Raw genomic sequence first — 19426 nt, 5'->3', positions numbered from 1 at the left:
AAGAGCTTGGCCCATCTGAGGCCAGGAGCCAAGAGCTTCTTCTGGGTCTCCCACGCAAGTACAGGGGCCCAAACACTAGGGCCATTTTGTACTGCTTTCCCAGGCCATAGCAGAGAGCTGATTAGGAAGAGGAGCAGCTGGGCTTTGAATTGGCACCCATATGGGATGCTGGCAACTCAGGCAGAGGCCTACTCCACTACACCATAGCTTGATGGAATTAGTGCCTCACTCCAATAACAAGACTCTTGGTGGATTAGGGATTTAGGGAGTGCTAGAGCAAATAAAAGATGAGTGGATTTTTGAGGATAATGAACTTGATGCAGACTAGAAAGCATCTCAGAATACACATCATAGCATATTTTTATAATTAGTAAACAAGCAAAGGTAAACAAGCATTTTTGCATACACATATACTTGTATAGAATGTATGTCAGGAATTTGTACTTGTTTTTATGAAAAGCAGCAAAGTGAGGGATTGTGGATGGCACTGGCAGGAGTACACAGGATTCTGCAGCGTGGAGGATACACAAGTGTTTATTACTATTTTTGTTGCTATCCTCCTATTTACACATTTACATAGAAATTTCCTATTTTTATTCTCCTATGTATTAACATGTAATAAAAGAGCGTTTTGTAAGTTGACCTTTAGAGTAAAATTGTGGCCACCTAGCATACACATGAAAAGAAATGCTAGACAGAAAGTTAGAAAACGCGCTGAGTCACGTACTAAGCCCAGAAATCGATACTGAAGAGAGGCACCAATTCTGTCACTAAGCCATATTCTCCAGGCGTTGCTCTGAAAAACTGACAGATGACAAAATACTGGGAAACACATATTGTAAAAAAGGCTCAGTGCTCTTCTGAAACTCAACCACACACCAACGAAAAGGCTCACATTGTGACCAAAAACACTGCTCCTATCACAATTCGGTTCCAGAATTCACGGTCCCAGGGCAAAGCTTCCATCACAAACTTCCGGACGGCCAGACTTTTGCCCTATTCCAAAATGGCTCCGGCACCCACAGTTGGAGAAGGGCGCGTGTCCGGAAGTTACGTAACGCCATAGGGTAACGTGCCCCTGTCCGTGGGGACAGTTTCCGCCATTTTTGAAAATTGGGAGGGTTCCGGAGTAAGTGCAGTTGCCGCCGCGGCGATGGCAGCCTTCGCTGTGGAACCCCAGGCGCCCACGCTGGGTGAGTAAAATACTGCTTCTCCTTTGCTAGCGCTGCCATCCACGCTGGAGGCCTGGAAGCAGGCAAGACTGGAAGGCAGTCGTCAGCTTCTCGTCTGCTGCTTTCGTTTGCGTAAGGGGGAGCTGCTAGCTCTCCCCAGATCCCTAATCAGTCCTAGCTCCAGCCGTCGTAACCTGGCTGCTACCAGTGCCGCTCCGGAAGCTGCGAGCGCTGGGAGGGTGAGAAACCGGGTATCTGGTTGGGCACTAGCTGAGAGTCGGGCCGCCACACGCCGGCCGCGCGGTGCGGCCCCTGCCTGAGGTTAAACCCCTCCCCTAATTTCTCAGGCGCGGAGCTGGGTCGTGGCGTTCACACACCCGCTGCGGCGTCCTTGGGAAGGAGCTGGCCGGCGTACACGTGGGTGGGCGTGTCCAGGAGTGTGTGGTGTAGCCGGCTGCTCCCTCGTCACCTGTGCTTGCGCGGTTGCGATTCCTTGCCTTTGCCAGGCATTGCACAAGGAACCTGCTAACGAAAGCTTGCGTCGTGCGATATATAATCAGCCCAGTGACGTTAGCCATTGAGACAGTGGCCTTCATAGTAAACAAGATATTAAGTTCTCAGGATTTCCCCCGCCATTATCTTGGAAAATGACTCTATTGTAGGAGGACTTTTCTTGTTATTAGTCACGTTATGATTTTCAAAAATTCATTCTACTTTAGAGGAAGCCTTGCTGAAACACAGTTTTTGAAAAAATATACCAAGTTAACAGCCTGTTCATCTCCTTCGCCTTTTTTTCTTGCTGAGTTTTGCTGTAGGATTAGTTTTTTTTAGATTTTAAGAGAATGTAAAGTCTGCTATGTTTTGGTAAAATAATTGCAAATTTCTTTTGAGACTGGAGTGACTTGTTTCAGTGTGTCATAAAAATCTAAATGCGGGACATCAGTGTGGCAGATATTCTGCTACATTAAAATTTATGTACAGCTGTTGATCTGTGTGTTTATTTTTAATATATTTAGGAGCTAGGAAAGCTTCATTTCCAGTTCCAAAGTTTTCTGTTCAGCAAAGACATTGTCGAGTGCATATTTGTTGGGGTTATAAATGTCAGTAGTAAACTCATCCTTATTTACTGCCTTGCCGGAAATCTGACACTAGCTGATACTAAGTCCACATATGGCAGATACTCCCGATACCTACCAGTGTAAGATTTTTCCAGCACCTATTGGAATATGAAGAATAAGGGTTTACTTATAATTTTTAACCATTTAGGAGAACAGATGGTGAAATGGAACTTTAGACTTAGGGATCCATTGATTAAGCTTGGTCTTTAAGTGAAATTTTGCCCTCAGCAGTGATTAGTGACAGAATTCCTCGAGTTTCTATTGAGAGCCTCTTGTGTTCTCTTGACTCTCTGGCACGTTCTACGGTATCATATGTCTGGAAATGTTAAGAACTTTTTTTAACCTACTGTGTTTGCCATAATTTTGGGGTGGGATTGGAGAGTTAAGGTAGTTTGTACTGTTATCAAAAATTTTGTATTTTATTAATTTTTTAAATAGCTGTTCAGTTAATCATATGTGTATAAAGTTAATTGAAAATAGATCTTAGTAGAAAATAATAATGGGACTAGGAGAGGGACGAGGGAGAGGCGGGGGAGTATGGGTGGGAGGGAGAGTATGGTGGGAAGAATCACCATGTTCCTAAAGTTGTAATTATGAAATATATGAAGTTTGTGGAACACAAAATAAAAGGTTTCTGGGGAAAAAAAACCAGAATTATGCTTTTGTTAGACTTCTGATTAGAGTTTAATGTATGTTCTTTAGAAGTGTATAGTGGTATCATGTAACATAGTAACTAGCATTTTGTAAAATAATTACAAAGTAATTATAGTTATTCACACCTTATTTCAGTATTTGCTTTATACTTTTCCTAAGTACTTGGCTTTTTTTTTTTTTTTTTTTTTTTTAACTTAATGGGAAAGGCCAGCGCCGCGGCTCACTAGGCTAATCCTCCGCCTTGCGGCGCTGGCACACCGGGTTCTAGTCCCGGTCGGGGCACCAGATTCTGTCCCGGTTGCCCCTCTTCCAGGCCAGCTCTCTGCTATGGCCAGGGAGTGCAGTGGAGGATGGCCAAAGTGCTTGGGCCCTGCACCCCATGGGAGACCAGGAGAAGCACCTGGCTCCTGCCATTGGATCAACGCGGTGCGTCGGCCGCAGCGCGGCGGCCATTGGAGGGTGAACCAATGGCAAAGGAAGACCTTTCTCTCTGTCTCTCTCTCTCACTATCCACTCTGCCTGTCCAAAAAAAAAAAATAACTTAATGGGAATTATGATGAAGAATAATTGACAGTTTCTGGATAGCAAGAAATAAACTTTAGATTATTTAGGATAGAAGTTAAATAGCAGTTAATAAAATCCATATAAGTTACATGCCAAAATGGGATCTGAGTGCCATGAATCATATTTAGGCTTGTCATCTAATTGAAAAAATAAATTTTCATAAGCAGAAATTTTTAATTCTACATTTGCAGATTAAATACTTGATTTCTGCTGTTATAAGAAACTAGTAGAAGCATAATAACTAATGCTTATTGAATACTTACTGTTTATTATGTACTGGGTTGAGTGATGTACTTGCAATAATTGTAATAAAAGCTTTATAAGTGGTTGCCACATTAAGGCCCATTTTGCTTAATAACCTTGAACCCATGTCTCTGAGTCCATAGCCCTTGTTTCCCTTACTGTGCTATTTTGCTCTGAAATTAGAATGAATTATAGCTTCTTCATCTTCATTGTGGGAATATTTACCCTGGAAATTGTGAAATTAATTTTGAATAGATGATTGTGATGTATCAGTTCTCTCTTTAAGTTGGTGTTATATAAGGGAAACCTTTATTGATTACAGTATTTCTAAATAATGATTTTTTAAAAAAGATTTCTTTTATTTATTTGAAAGACAGAGAGAGGGGAGAAAGAGAGAAAGATCTTCCATCTGCTGGTTCACTTCCCAAATGGCTTCAACAGCCAGGGCTGGGCCAGGCCAAAGCCAGGAACCAGGAGCTTTATCCAAGTCTCCCATGTGGGTGCAGGGCCCCAAGGACTAGGGCTCTCTTCTGCTGCTTTCCCAAGTGGATTAGCAGGGAGCTGGGTGGGAAGTGGAGTAGCTGGGACTCGAACTGGTGCCCATATGGGATGCTGGTGTTGCAGGTGGTGGTTTACCTGCCATGCCACAATGCTGGCCCCTAAATAATGATTTTTTTTTAAAAAGATTTATTTATTTTTACTTATGAGGCAGAGTTACAGACCGAGGGAGAGAATGAGAGAGGTCTTCTATCCAGTGGTTCACTCCCCAAATGGCTGTAACAGCTGGAGCTGGGCCAATCTGAAGTCGGGACCCTCTTCTAGGTCTCCTACTTGGGTGCAAGGGTCCAAACACTTGGGCCATCTTACTCTGCTTTCCTTGGCCATTACTAGCAAGGAGGTGGATCAGAAGTGGTACAGCTAGGACTTGAACTGGCACTCATAAAGCTGCCTCACCACAGCATTGGCCCCAATAATGATTTAAAAAAAAATTGAGAGAATGAAAGTGTGCACATGGGAGATACAGAACTTCATCTGCTGCTTAACTCCCCAAATGACTGTAATAGTTAGGGCTGGGCCATGCTGAAGCCAGGAGCCAGTAGTTCCATCCTGGTCTCCAACATTCATGGTAAGGACCCTGGTAGTTGGGCCACCTTCCTCTGCCTTCTCAGGTGCATTGGCATGGAGCTGGATTGGAAGTGGAGCAGCCAGGACTGAGTCTGGTGTGCCTATATGGGATGCTGGTGTGATAAGTAGAGGCTTAACCTGCTGCATCCTGATGCTGGCTGCTCTTGAATGGTTTTTAAAATGACTCAAAAAATAAATTTTCCCAATTTTTCAATGTTTCTGAGTTAGGATGCTAGTTATCACCATTACTGATGGTTGCATAATTACACTTTTATCACAGAAATGATTCTCTTTTTTGTGGATGGGAAAGAAGAAATGGACCATTTAGGAAGCTAACTACCATTGTGTTTGATTTACTAAGACTTTGTGTAAATAATTGGTGCACTCTGTCCTTGTTTTTAGTTGTTGTATGGTAGAAACTGATCTAGAAATAGAAATTATTCTGTGTATTTTAGGGATAATTTTGAATACTAAGCTAAATTTACTTAATTTAAAAATAAGTGCTGATTTTTCAACCTGTTAATGTAATCAAAATTAGCTGTCAAGTACTGTGAATACAAGATAATTTTGTATTTTTCTAGAATTAATTTTCATTGGCTTTTAAAATAAATTCAACTATGGTTATATAATATGTAAGAGTTTTGAGTACATTTTTAAAATTATGCTGGATTCTTACACCATTTTATTATATGACAGAAATACTTTAAATTTGTTTTATATATTTAATTCATTTAGGATCTGAACCAATGATGCTGGGTTCACCTACATCTCCAAAGCCAGGAGTTAATGCCCAGTTCCTGCCTGGATTTTTAATGGGGGATTTGCCGGCTCCTGTGACTCCACAACCTCGATCAATTAGTGGTCCTTCAGTAGGAATAATGGAAATGAGATCACCTTTACTTGCAGGTATTTGGATTGCTCTGAATACGTTTTGTAGTATGTTAATATGCATAGTAGACTTTTGCAGAGTGTTGGTACAATATTCATCCTCATCTATACAATTAATAATTAAAAAATTAAACAGTGTCAGTATAAAAGCAGAGCCATGATTTTTTTTTTTAAACATTTATTTATTTATTTGAAGGAGTTATAGAGAGGCAGAGGCAGAGAGGGAGAGAGGTCTTGCATCTGTTGGTTCACTCCCTAAATGGCCACAGTGGCTAGAGCTGGGCCAATCTAAGCCAGGAGCCAGGAGGTTCTTCTGGGTCTTTTACGTGGGTGCAGGTACCTGAGGACTAGGGCCATCTTCTGCTGCTTTCCCAGGCCATAGCAGAGAGCTGGATTGGAAGTGGAGCAGCCGGAACTTGAACTGGTGCCCATATGGGATGCTGGCAGGCACTTCAGGTGGTGGCTTTACCTGCTACGCCACAGTGCCGGCCCCAGAGCCATGATTTTAATGTTCTTGAATACAGGTGTAAGCAGTATAAGTTATAATTGCATTAACCACTCATTATAAATATGCATACTATATTTAATTGAATTTTCTAAGATGCCATTGATTGTAAACATTACCATTATGTTAAGTTCCAGAAGGAAGGAAGAACACTAAATATGATACAATGCCAAAATGCCACTCTTTGTAAAATATTTCCTTATTTTGGAGATATTTAAAAAAATTATTTATCTGAAAGGCAAGGTTAGAGAGGGAGAGACAAAAATAGAGCGATATCGAGATCTTCCATCTGTTGGTTCACTCACCAAATGCTGTACTGGCTGGGTTGGTGGCTGGACCGGGGCTGAAACCAGAAGCCCAGAACTCCATCCAAGTCTCTCTCATGGGTGGCAGGGCCATCATCTGCTGCTTTCCTGTGTGTGTTAGTGGAGCAGCTGGAACTGACACTTGTTTTGTATGCTAGTGTTGCAAGCAGTGGCTTAACCCCTTATTTTAGAGATATTAAAGTGAGATGCAGTGTTAAAATTCTTAGAATGAAATATGGTCCTTTAACTTCAACTGATTTCAATTTAAATAATTCATCTTAACATATAAGAAAAACAGTCAAAAGGAGTTTGATTTGAAGTTTTATAGATATGAATTCTACTTCCAGTCACAGTAAGATCTTACGTATAGTGTATTTCACTAAAAAGTACATACTTTGAAAACTAGCGGGAAACTTTTTTTTACATAGAATTTACAGTTGTCATTACAAAGTGTTGTAACCTAAATGCAACCTGCAGTTCTTATGGGTCTTCTTTAGGAAAGAACTATTTTAAAAGATAACTTTGTGAGGTTTTGACTGAATAGTGAGGATTAGCTACAGAGTGTTGGAATTCCAGTTGTGAGCTAATATCCTTTTAACAGATGTTTAAATGGAGACCCTTGTTACCCTAATTGCCCTGTAAAGTATGATTTGTTTTAAAGTGTTTTTTTTTTTTATTATTTTTCAAGATTTATTATTTGAAAGGCAGAGCAACAGAGAGAGAGAGAGAGAGAGAGGGAGGGAGAGAGAGACAGACAGATCTGTCTGCTGGTTCCCTTCAGATGGCTGTAATGGCTGGTTCTTGTCCAGGCTGAAGCCAGGAGTCCTGAACTCCATCTTGGTCTCCCATGTGGATGGCAGGGGCCATCATCCACTGCTTTCCCAGGTGCACTAGCAGGGAGTTGGATCGGAAGTGGTGCAGCTGGGCCGTGAACTGGCACTGTGTGTCAGCATTGGGAGTGGCAGCTTTATCCACTAAGGCACAACATTGGACTTGGCTTATTATCTTTTTGAATTGATCAAAGAGAATTACTGTAAATTATATTTGTAGTTATTCATTTAAGAACACCATTTTTGGACAGATTTTTAAAATTTCAGGGGCCAGTGCTGTGGCGTAGTGGGTAAAGCCGCTGCCTGCAGTGCCGGCATCCTGTATGGGTGCTGGTTTGAGTCCTGGCTGCCCCACTTCTGATCTAGCTCTCCTATGGCCTGGGAAAGTCGTAGAGGATGGCCCCTGCACCCGTGTGGGAGACCCGGAAGAAGCTCTTTCCTGGCTCCTGGCTTTGGATGGACCTGCTCTGGCCTTTGAGGCCATTTGGGGAGCGAGCCAGCAGTGGGAAGACTTCTCTCTGCCTCTGCCTCTCTGTAACTCTGTCTTTCAAATACATAAATAAATCTTAAAAAAAAATTTCAAATGTATTATTGTAGCCACCATATATTAAATGCCTTTGAGTCATGTAGTGTGCTAATAATTTTATTTATGTCTTTTTTTTTTTAAATCAACTTTAGTAGTTGGGATTTCCATTTTTCAAAAGAGGATACTGAGGTTAAATAATTAGCTAGAACTCATTTGTTAGTGTCAGAGTAGGACTTTAAGGTCCAGGTGGTCTTGTTCCATAGTGTGTATTCTACATAACTTAGGATTTACTCTCCAGGCTTAGACACTATTCTTACTGAGGCCCTGGGCTGCATCACTGTTTGCATTGCAGGTTCTCTGACTTAAAAAATATCTTTATGTGATGAAAGTCCATTTTCTTTTTTATTTTTTTTGACAGGCAGAGTGGACAGTGAGAGAGACAGAGAGAAAGGTCTTCCTTTGCCATTGGTTCACTCTCCAATGGCCGCTGTGGCTGGCGCATTGCGGCCGGCGCACCGCGCTGATCCAAAGGCAGGAGCCAGGTGCTTCTCCTGGTCTCCCATGGGGTGCAGGGCCCAAGCACTTGGGCCATCCTCCACTGTCTTCCCGGGCCACAGCAGAGAGCTGTCCTGGAAGAGGGGCAACTGGGATAGAATCTGGCACCCCGACCGGGACTAGAACCCTGTGTGCCGGTGCCACAGGTGGAGGATTAGCCTTTTGAGCCGCGGCTCTGGCCAAAAGTCCATTTTCTGTATCTTTATTATGTACTTAAATATATTTCTCCTGTGAGAAACATGAATGGGGTCTATTGACAGTTTTTACATTAGGGGATTATATGCTTAGGTATAGATAGATTAGAACTATATATCTATATGGTAGATAGTTACTCTGAGAAATGGGGTCAAATTTTGTATTGAAATGTTAAGTAGAAAAGGTAAGAATTGCATGTGTTTTCTAAAAGCTACAATTTATATTAAGTACTTGTTCTGAAGCCTTTTATACGAAGTATGGTAAATACATCAGCTGTATTGGCATCATTTGGGGACTAGTTAGACCTGTATAATCTTGGGCTCCACCTCATACCTTGTGAATTAGTACAAATTTTAAAAAGATCCCCAGGTGACTCTTATGTTTATTCAAGTTTGAAAAGCACTAGGAGACAGTTTAAGTTAGTATTCCAGAACTATATAATTAAGAATCTTAGCAGGAGATGGAAGATTCCTTTACTTTATTACCTGACTGTATTTTTGTACATTGTAGGTGGGTCACCACCACAACCAGTTGTGCCTGCTCATAAAGATAAAAGTGGAGCTCCACCAGTTAGAAGTATATATGATGACATTTCCAGCCCAGGACTTGGATCAACACCTTTAACTTCAAGAAGACAGGTGATAGACATGTCCTTATAGTTCACTTTAATTTTAAGTTTCTTTGTGGCTTAAACAGTTAGGATTAGTAATTTAAAAATTTCTTGAGATTTATTTTAGTGTAATAGTGTTACACAGAATAAGCATTAAGTGCATTTATCATAGAATCTGCTTACATTGCGTTTGTTATGAAATGTGCTTAGAAATATAATAGGACTCTACGTTGTATTCCATATAGGTAATTCTGTGATTTCTTTTATAGGTATGCTTTATCTTTTTACCTGTATGTCTCTTTAAAAATATTTCTTTATATATTTGAAAGAGTTACACAGAGAAGAGAGAGGAGAGGCAGAGAGAGGGGAAGAGGTTTTCCATCCGCTGGTTCGTTCCCCAATTGGCCACAACGGCTGGAGCTGCGCTGATCCGAAGCCAGGGGCTTCCTCTGGGTCTCCCATGCGGGTGCAGGGGCCCAAGGAGTTGGGTCATCTACTGCTTGCCCAGGCCATAGCAGAGAGCTGGATGGGAAGTGGAGCAGCCAGGACTCAAACTGGTGCCCATATGGGATGCCAGTGCTTCAGGCCAGGGCGTTAACCTGCTAAGCCACAGCGCCGGCCCCACCTGTATGTCTTTATACCTGCCTGTGCTCAACCTGCTTAATATACATGTGGAATATGATTATGTTTATTATTCTAATTGTTTAAGTCACCAAATATTTTATACATAGTTTTGTGAAAGAACAAATGAAGATTCTAGATTTTATCTTGATATAGAACACTTGGTAATGATTGAAAACTGTTTTACTAGTGGTTTTGTTAAGATCAGTATCCTTTTAGAGCTGTATTCACTGTTTACATTTTATCTTTTAACCGAAAAGAGCTGCCTCCTACATTTTTATGAGCTGAGTGTGTTAACTGGTGTAGGTGTTCTGATGATGGTATTAAGTTTTATTTTGTGTAGGTGGTCTGATAGTGTTTTTTTCCATTATGGATTATATTCCAGGTAGAGAGTATCTGTTTTGATGACGCTGACAGCAATAAGAACATATCTAATACTCAGGAAATACTTGCTATGTGCAGGCCCTGAGCTTATAACTTCTAATGTATTATTTCATTTAGTCCTCAGAATGAATCTTGTGAGTTAACTTACACGACCTTCATTTTATCACTGATGAAACTAGAGCAAGGGGAAGTTTAATTTGTCAAGGGTGGGGTAGTCAGTTTATAGCAGAGCCAGGCTTCAGACATAGACACTTTTTATTTGAGAGGCAGTGAAAGAGAGTGAGTGCACATGTGCTGGTTCTCCTCTACTGGATCAGTGTCCGGATGCCCACGACTTCTGAAGTCACGAGCGGAGAATTCAGTCCAGGTCTCCCATGTGGTTGCAGGGACTCAGTTAATTGAGCCATCGCCTGCTGCTTCCCAGGGTTTGCATTAGAAGGAAATTGGATTCAGGATCCAGAGGTGTGTTTGGAACCCAGGCACTGCCATATGGGGGCATCTCAGCTTGTCACCCTAACTGCTTAGTCTAGGCCACCTTTGTGGCAGAGTGGGTTAGGATGCCGCCTGCAGTGCTGATGTCCCGTTTAGACACCAGTTCAAGTCCTGTCTGTTCCACTTCTGATCCAACTCCCTGCTGATATTCCTGGGAAAGCAGTGGAAGATGACCTAAGGATTTGGGCTCCTGTGACCCACATGGGAGACACAGATGGAGTTCCAGGCTCCTGGCTTTGGCCTGGCCCAGTCTTGGCCAGCTGTTGTGGCCATTTGGGGAGTGAACCAGCAGATGGAAGATCGATTCTCTGTCTCTGTCTCTGTCTTTCAAATAAATAAATAAACTCTTTTAAATAAATAAATAAATCTTTAAGAAAAAAACAGAAACCTGCTTGGTCAAACTCCTGCCCCATCCCAGGCAGTCTTGAATTTAGTGCTAGTGATTTTAAGGGCCATGCTGGGTTAATACTGTGATAATTCTTGATTGTCAGTTGAAAGGTAGAATGGATTTTTTAAGTAGGAAGTTTAATAGCTTTTTAAAAAAATTTATTTTATTTATTTGAAATGCAGAGTTACAGAGAGAAAGGAAGAGACAGAGAGAGGTTGGTTGGTTGGTCTTCCATCTGCTGGTTCACTCTCCAAAGGGCTGCAGTGGCTGGAGCTGGGTGGATCTGAAGCCAGGAGCCAGGAGTTTCTTCCTGGTCTCCCTTGCCAGTGCAGAGACCCAAGGACTGGGCCATCTTCTACTGCTTTCCCTGGCCATAGCAGGGAGCTGCATTGGAAGTGGAGCAGCTAGGACCCAAACCAGCACCCGTATGCTGGCATTGCAGGCAGCAGCTTTATCTGCTACGCCACAGCGCTTGCCCCTAGTGTTTATTTAAAAATAAAATTGTTACTTTTCTGTTTTTCTGTGTGAACTTGGTGATTTGAAGAATTACCATTAGCTTTCTTACTTCAAATATTGTATATTAGGAACTGAAAACAAATAGCCACTATATTACCGTATATAAAAGAATCTTTTTTTTTAACCTGGTGTGACAAGTATAATATGCTAAAGAATCTAACTTATGTTGGGTTAATACTGCTCAACCAGAAAAACGTTAGAGAATACCTTTGGATGTTAATTAGAGACATCTTTAGCACCTGCCAGAAATTCAGTTAACTATTGAACAAAGCCTTTCAGCACCCACTATATGTGTTTGTTAGGATTAGAACTTTTTGTTTTTACTTAACATTGTCTTCTGTTTTCCTGTAGCTGAACATTTCGGTAATGCAGAGTCCTGTTGGAGTTACCACAGCTACTCCAGGAACAGGTAACTTTTAACTTCAAAGACTATTCTCTGCTGTGAGTGAAAATATAATTAAAAAAATTTTTTCTTTATTTCAGACTTGGAGATTTTCTCAGACTTCATTCAGGAAGGAAATACTTAGTGTTTTGATTCTTTCTGAATTCATGGGAAATTTTTTAAAAGATTATATTTATTTTTTTAGAAGAGTATATATAGTTGAGAAGCAAATGTTTGAGTACCCAGCCATGTACCAGAGTCTGGGAAACAGCACAGCAGCTGATCCCTGCCTTCATGATGCTTGTATTTATTCACAGGGTTTACATTTATAACACAATAAGTACGTTGTAAAGTTCGTTAGAAGGTAACGATTTTATGGAGGAAAAAATTAGGCAGGAATGGGGAGTAGTAGGGCATAGAGACTTATGATTTGAATTAGGGCGATATACAGGTGTATTTTGTAGATGTGAGTTTGGTTCCAGAGCACCACAGTAAAGCAAATATCACAATAAAGTGAGCCACACAAATGTTTTGGTTTCCTAGCACATAAAAATTTTATATTATACTATACTGTAGGCTATTTAAGTGCAGAATAGAATTGTATCCAAAAAAAAAGTTAATACCTCTTATTTAGAAAATACTCTAAAAAGTGCTAAGTCAGTCTGGTATTTGTTTTCTCTTGCTGCTATAACAGATTGCTACAAACTTAAACATGCTTTAAATGACTCAAGTGTACTACCTTAAAGTTCTGGATGTCAAAAGTTTGAAGTGAGCTTCAGTGGGCTAAAATCAAGTGTTTGGTCAGGTTGTGTTCTTTTATGGAGGTTCTAGGGGATGATCATCTCTCTCCCTGTTTTGTTTTGTTTTGGTTATTGCTTTTCCTTTTATCTCTAGAAGTTGCTCACATTTCTTGGTTTGTGGCACCCTACTTCCATTTTGAAAGCCAGCAATTTTGTACCTCTTCAACCATTCTTTTGTAGTCACATCTCTCTGTCTTTTAAAGGCTCTTGTTAATACATTGTGCCCTTCTGGATCATTCAGGGTAATCTCAATCTTAAGATCACCAATATAGACTGTAGAGGTGGGGAATGCTTTTTGTGCCAAGGGCCAATAAACATTTATAACATCATTTGTGGGCCATACAAAATTATCAATTTAAAAATTAGCCTGCTTTATTTATTGAATTTTTTTTTCCTGTGGTTGCCTTGGCAGGGCCAGACCAAATGATTTCACAAGCCTTATATTGCCTACTGGCTGTATGTTCCCCATCCCTGGACAGAGCCTTAATTTCATCTTCACTCAATTTCCCTTTGCCATGTAATGCATCAAATTTACAAGTTCTGGAATTAATTTAGGAATATATTCTGTGAGCCAGTATTCTGTCTGCCATGGGTTGTTAGGGAAAAAGTAATATTTTGTTGAAAAACTAAGAGAAGTAGGAAAAAGTGTTTGAGCAGGGTAGGCATTATGGTGCACTGGATTAAGTCATCCCTTGGGACTTCTACATTCATATCAGAGTGCCTGGGATTCAGGCCTGCCTTTGCTTCTTTGTTTTTTTAAAAGATTTATTTTTTTATTTATTTGAAAGACAGAGTTACAAAGCGAGGTAGAGCCAGAGAGAGAGAGAGAGCGCGCGCGGGTGCGCGGGAGCACATACGCGTGCGTGCGCGTTAGCGAGCTTCCATATGCTGGTTCATTCTGAGAGAGAGGGAGAAGGGTGGGGGGTCTTCCATCTGCTGGTTCACTCCCCTAATGATAACAATGGCCAGAGCTGAGCTGATCCGAAGCCAGGAGCTTCTTCCAGGTCTCCCATGCTGGTGCAAGCGCCCAAGGACTTGGGCCGTCTTCTACTGCTTTCTCAGGCCACAGCAGAGAGCTGGATCGGAAGTGGAGCAGCCAAGAAGCAAACCAGCACCCACATGGGATGCCGGCGCTGCAGGCTGCTGCTTTAATCTGCTGCTCCACAGCGCCGGCCCCTGCCTTTGCTTCTAATCTGACTTCCTGCAATACTTAGCCTAGGAGACAACAGATCATGTCTCAAGTACTTGGAGCCTTTTGTCTCATGTGGGAGACAGGATAGAGTTCCTGGCTTCTGGCTTTAGCAGTAGCTATTGCAGTCATTTAGGGAATGAATCAGCAGATAGAAGATCTTTCCCTTGCTTGCTCTCTGTTGCCCTGCCTTTCAAATCACAATAAACAAATTAAAAAAAAAAAAGTGTTATGAAGAGAGGGAACAGAAGGTTAAAGACCTATTGGTTGGTAAGAGGATATCTGGAATTTTAAAGAAGAATAAGAGGTCTGTATGACTAGGGGTCCGTGTTGTGGTGCAGTGGATTAAGCCACTATTTGCAACACTACTACCCCATATTGGAGCACCAGTTTGAGACCTAGCTGCTCTGCTTCTGCCAGTCCTCGCTAATGTTCTTTGAAAAGTGGTGGAAGATGGCCCAAGAACTTAGCCCCTTTGCCACTTGTGTGGGAGACCCAGATGGAGTTCCTGATTCCTCTCTTTGGGCTGGCTGATTTGGGGAGTGAGTCAGTGGATAGATTTCTCTACGTGTTTCCCTGTCTTTCTCTGTCACACTGCCTTTCAAATTAATCTTTTTTAGAATGGAAGGAGTGAACAGAGAGTAGTAGAAAAATGATTTCTGAGAGGTAACGGGGGCAGATGTCGATGGAGCATTGTAAGTCATTGTAACAACTTGTCTTTACCCTGAAAAAGTAGGAAAAAAATAGGATGAGACTGATGCTAAAGTGAGAATAGTTTGAATGTCAGGGGCTAAGGTTAGTAAAAGCCAAATTATGAGGCTACTGTAGGGCCGGTGCCGTGGCTCACTTGGTTAATTCTCCGTCTGCGGCACTGGCACTCCGGATTCTAGTCCTGGTCGGGGCGCTGGATTCTGTGCTGGTTGCTCCTCTTCCAGTCTAGCTCTCTGCTATGGCCCGGGAGTGCAGTGGAGGATGGCCCAAGTGCTTGGGCCCTGCACCCGCATGGGAGACCAGGGGGAGGTGCCTGGCTCCTGGCTTCAGATCGGCACAGCACGCCGGCCGTAGAGACCATTGAGGGGGTGAACCAACGGAAAGAAGACCTTTCTCTGTCTCTCTCTCTCTCACTGTCTAAATCTGCCTGTCAAAACAAAACAAAACAAAACAAAATGAGGCTACTATAGTAAGTAATCCAGTTAAGAGTGGTAGTGACATGAAAAGAAGGCAGGAAGGGAGCAAAAAGGAGATGGAATGTAAGAAACAATTTAAGACTTTACATTTAAAGCTACCCAAATCAACAATTTCATGACATGAAATATGCCAAACACTCCAGGTAAAGCAAAGATTGTTGGAAGTGGTAACAGAAGCAGCATACAACTGTGAGTTAGATCCTCTGATCTTGCAATCTCTGATCTTAGAGTGAACTGATTGACATGTATTTGAAGTCTAGATTTCTGCTAATAGTTTGTTCAAGGCATTTTAGACTTTTTCTGTCAATGCTTTTCAAAATTTCTTTTAGCCTCCATTTACTACCTAATTCCAAACTACTTTCATATTTTTAGGTGTTTGTTCATAGCATCACCTGACTCATACTAAAATCTGTGTTGTAGTTTCCTATTACTGTTGTAATAAATTATCACAAGCATAGGGATTTAAAGTAACACAGATTTATTATCTCACAGGGCTGTGTTCTTTTCTATAGGTTTGGGGATAAATCTACCCATACTAATTCAGGATGATGGCAGAATTTGGTTCTGTGTGGTTGCAGGAATGAGGTCCCTGTTTCTTTGTTGGCTATCACCTCAGGGTTGTTCTTAACTTCTAGAGGTTGCCTTTCTGGTTCCCCTTCCTTCACCTTCAACGTCAGCAGGGGCCATTCACATCCTCTTGTACTTCATAACTGTCTGACTTGTCTTTTCTACTTTCTGATGCTTTTTTTTTTTTTTTAAGATTTATTTATTTATTTGAAAGTAAGAGTTACACACAGAGAAGGAGAAGCAGAGAGAGAGGAAGAGGTCTTTCATCCACTGGTTCACTTCTCAATTTGCCGCAATGGCCAGAGCTGTGTTGATCGGAAGCCGGGAGCCAGGAGCCTCTTCCAGGTCTCCCACATGGGTTCAGGGGCCCAAGGACTTGGACCATCCTCTTCTGCTTCCCCAGGCCTCAAGCAGAGAGCTGGATTGGAAGTGGAGCAGCTGGGACTCGAACCGGTGCCTGTATGGGATGCTGGTACTGCAGGTGACTGCTTTACCTGCTATGCCACAGCGCTGGTCCCTTCTGCTGCTATTAACAGGGCTCATTTGATTACACTGGGCTCATGGGATAATCTAGGATAATTCTTTAAGGTCAGCTGATTAGTAGCCTTAATTCTGTTTGCTAAGTCCCTTCACGGAAATACCTAGATCAGTATTTGAATTATCAAACGAAGGTATAGAAATCTTAGTGATATCTTTTTTATTAATACTATAATAGTGTATAATTACTGTTAGTTTGTTTGACAAACATTTAAAACAAAATTTGACAAAGCACTGTTTTTGCAACAAAACTAACACACAGCTATTTCTCTCTTTTATAGCTTTAGCTCTCACCTGTATTTTAATTTTAGCTCCCACATATATTTGTCTTTCTGTGTTGGAGACATCTTTAAAAGTATGTCTACCACATATAGTTGGCCCTCCTTAACCACTGGTTCTGCATCTGGTGAGTCAGCAAACTGTAGATCAAAAAAGAATTGTGCTTATATTGAACCTGTACAGACTTTTTCCTTTTCTTAATCCCTAAATGATACAGTTTAATAAATATTTAAGCCGGCGCCATGGCTCAATAGGCTAATCCTCTGCCTGCGGCACCGGCACCCCGGGTTCTAGTCTTGGTCGGGGCACCGTATTCTGTCCTGGTTGCTCCTCTTCCAGTCCAGCTCTCTGCTGTGGCCCGGGAGTGCAGTGGAGGATGGCCCAAGTGCTCGGGCCCTGCACCCGCATGGGAGACCAGGAGAAGCACCAAATGGCTGTAGCGGCCATTTGGGGGATGAACCAATGGAAAAAGGAAGACCTTTCTCTCTCTCTCTCTCTCACTCTCTCACTGTCCACTCTTCCTGTCAAATATGTTTACATAACATTTATATTTTATTAGGTATTATAGTTAATTTATTTTTTATTTTTTAAAAAATATTTATTTATTTGAAAGGCAGAATTAGAGAGGTAGAGACAAAGGGAAAGATCATCCATCCACTGTTTCCCCAAATGGCTGCAATGGCCAGGACTGGGCCAGGCTGAAGCCAAGAGCCTGGAATTCCATCCTGGTCTCCCACATGGATATCAGGGACTCAGGCACTTGGCCTGTCTTTTGCTGCTTTCCCAGGCTTGCTAACAATTTACTGGATTAGAAGTGGAATAGCCAGTTCTCAACCTGTGCATATGGGATGCTGGCATTGCAGGTAACAGCAGATTAATCTGTTGTGCCACAATGTTACCCCTTATAAACAATTTAGAAATGATTTATAGTATATGGAGGAAGATGTATGTAAGTTATATGTAAGTACTGTGTCCTTTTGTGTAAGGGATTTGAGCATCTGCACATTTTTATTTAAGATTTATTTATTTGAAGACAGAGCTACAGAGAGAGGGGAGTGAGAGGGAGAGTGACTGAATCTTCCATCCACTGGTTCACTCCCCAAATGGCTGCAATGGCCAGGGCTGGGCCAGGCCGAAGCCAGGAGAATGGAACTTCTTTTGGGTCTCCCATGTGGGTGACAGATGCCCAAGCTTGTGGACTATCTTCCACTGCTTTCCCAGGCACATTAGCAGGGAGCTAGAATCAAAAGTGGAGCAGCCAGTCACAAACTGGTTCCCATATGGGGTGCCTGTGTTGGAGGCAGAGGCTTAACCTACTATGCCACAGTGCCGGCCCTGAGCATCTGCACATTTTGATATCCTCCAGGGATCCTGGAATCAATCTCTCAAGGTTACTGAGGGAAAGCTTTGTACCATGCTCAAAAATAGAGTGTCATAGTAAAACTGAAAAACCTCGAAGACAAGCAAATAAGCCATTGACTATAATGTAAATTAAAATATTATCTCAAAAAAAATAAAAGTGTCAGTTTTTTTCAGCTGAATAATTGAGGATTCCTAGTGGGATTAGTTCTGGCCTTGCAATCACACCTGATCAGTCTTCCATAACAAACAGGTGGATGACAATGCATTGTGTCAATAAGTGATCACAGGGACATGGAAAATGCAGAAACACACAATGAAGTATTTTGGTTGAAAGACCGTCTTAGTTGACTGAAAAGCATACATTATACTTCTTATTGTTATCAAGTGGAAGATCACAGGATTAAAATTAAGTAAATTAGAATTTTGCTAATTTGTTTTTTTCTAACATAACTTCTGTGAGGTTCTTGTAAAAATCATGTATGAAAATGTAAGAGCTGTGGTAGGGAAAATATCTATCATAAATTGGCCACTGGGAGCCACTGCTGCTTCTAGTTTGAGCTAAAGGCGTTTATATATAGACATTCTTTAATGGGTCATGAATGAAAAAGAATATTTTTGAAAAGATGTGAGAGTTGTGGGGACTTGTCCTACATGGAAATTGGGGAAATTGAAGGAGGAAATCTAGACTTTAGTTAGAGCTACTTTTCTAGTTCCTAAATTCCATGTTATGTAGATTAAAATTTTTGGGTAATTTGTAAGTTTCAGCTTTTTATAAAGATAGGCCATGGGATATAAAGGTCCTAGTACTGTTTTATAGTTAAGTTTTTTGTGCCCACTAAGGACAGTTTTTTTTTTTAAGATTTATTTATTTATTTGAAAGGCAGTTAGAGGCAGAAATAGAGAGAGAAAGGTCTTCTATCTGCTGATTCACTCCCCAAATGGCTGCAATGGCCGGAGCCTCAGTGCTGGCCCTTGTGCCTCTTTATTGTAGTATCTGTGGCAGTCAGGCTACTTAACTACAAGCAACAGATATGACCATTTGAAGGAGAAAAGGAATTTATATAAAAGGAAAGGGGAGTCAGGCTCAGAGGCATGCATCTTAGTAATAGCTCCTGAAATCATGTCATAGAACTGGCAAGCTCTACTGGTTGAGACACGGCTGCCTCTACCAGTATGTCCTGGACATTACTACTTAACATCATCGAGGGCTTGGCATTAGTCACTGGGTGTCCTGCTGGCATTGCTGCCCTAACAATTTCGTCACCCACCTTTAACGTCAGAGACTTTAACCATCCACAAAGATTACGCCTGGGTAGTTCTTCATTAAATACTCATTAAAGAGAAGTAACGTTCCTGTCCAAAAAATTTTTTTAAAAGATTTATTTATTTGTTTGAAAGGCAGAGTGATGGAGTGGGGAATGTAGAGAGAGCT

At 41.5% G+C, this 19426-nt stretch overlaps 1 protein-coding gene across 3 annotated transcripts in view; it reads left to right on the top strand.

Moving 5' to 3' along the window:
- The first annotated feature begins 1099 nt into the window (after positions 1-1099).
- Positions 1100-19426, top strand: part of NUP35 (nucleoporin 35) — a 44920-nt gene continuing 26593 nt past the window's right edge. For all 3 annotated transcript variants that reach the window (XR_016231484.1, XM_002712326.5, XM_089329035.1), the window contains exons 1-4: positions 1100-1193; positions 5612-5782; positions 9191-9318; positions 12043-12100. Coding sequence is in view for 2 of the 3 variants with exons in the window: in XM_002712326.5 (XP_002712372.1) it covers positions 1154-1193; positions 5612-5782; positions 9191-9318; positions 12043-12100 (397 nt within the window). In the remaining variant the exon portion in view is untranslated. The remainder of the gene's footprint in view (positions 1194-5611; positions 5783-9190; positions 9319-12042; positions 12101-19426) is intronic.

This window comes from Oryctolagus cuniculus, chromosome 3, assembly GCF_051225735.1.
Source record: "Oryctolagus cuniculus isolate XC-2025 breed Fujian yellow rabbit chromosome 3, ASM5122573v1, whole genome shotgun sequence".
Taxonomy (NCBI): domain Eukaryota; kingdom Metazoa; phylum Chordata; class Mammalia; order Lagomorpha; family Leporidae; genus Oryctolagus; species Oryctolagus cuniculus.
The sequence above is the reverse complement of the archived record's forward strand: the minus strand, read 5'-3'. Positions and strand labels throughout refer to the sequence as shown.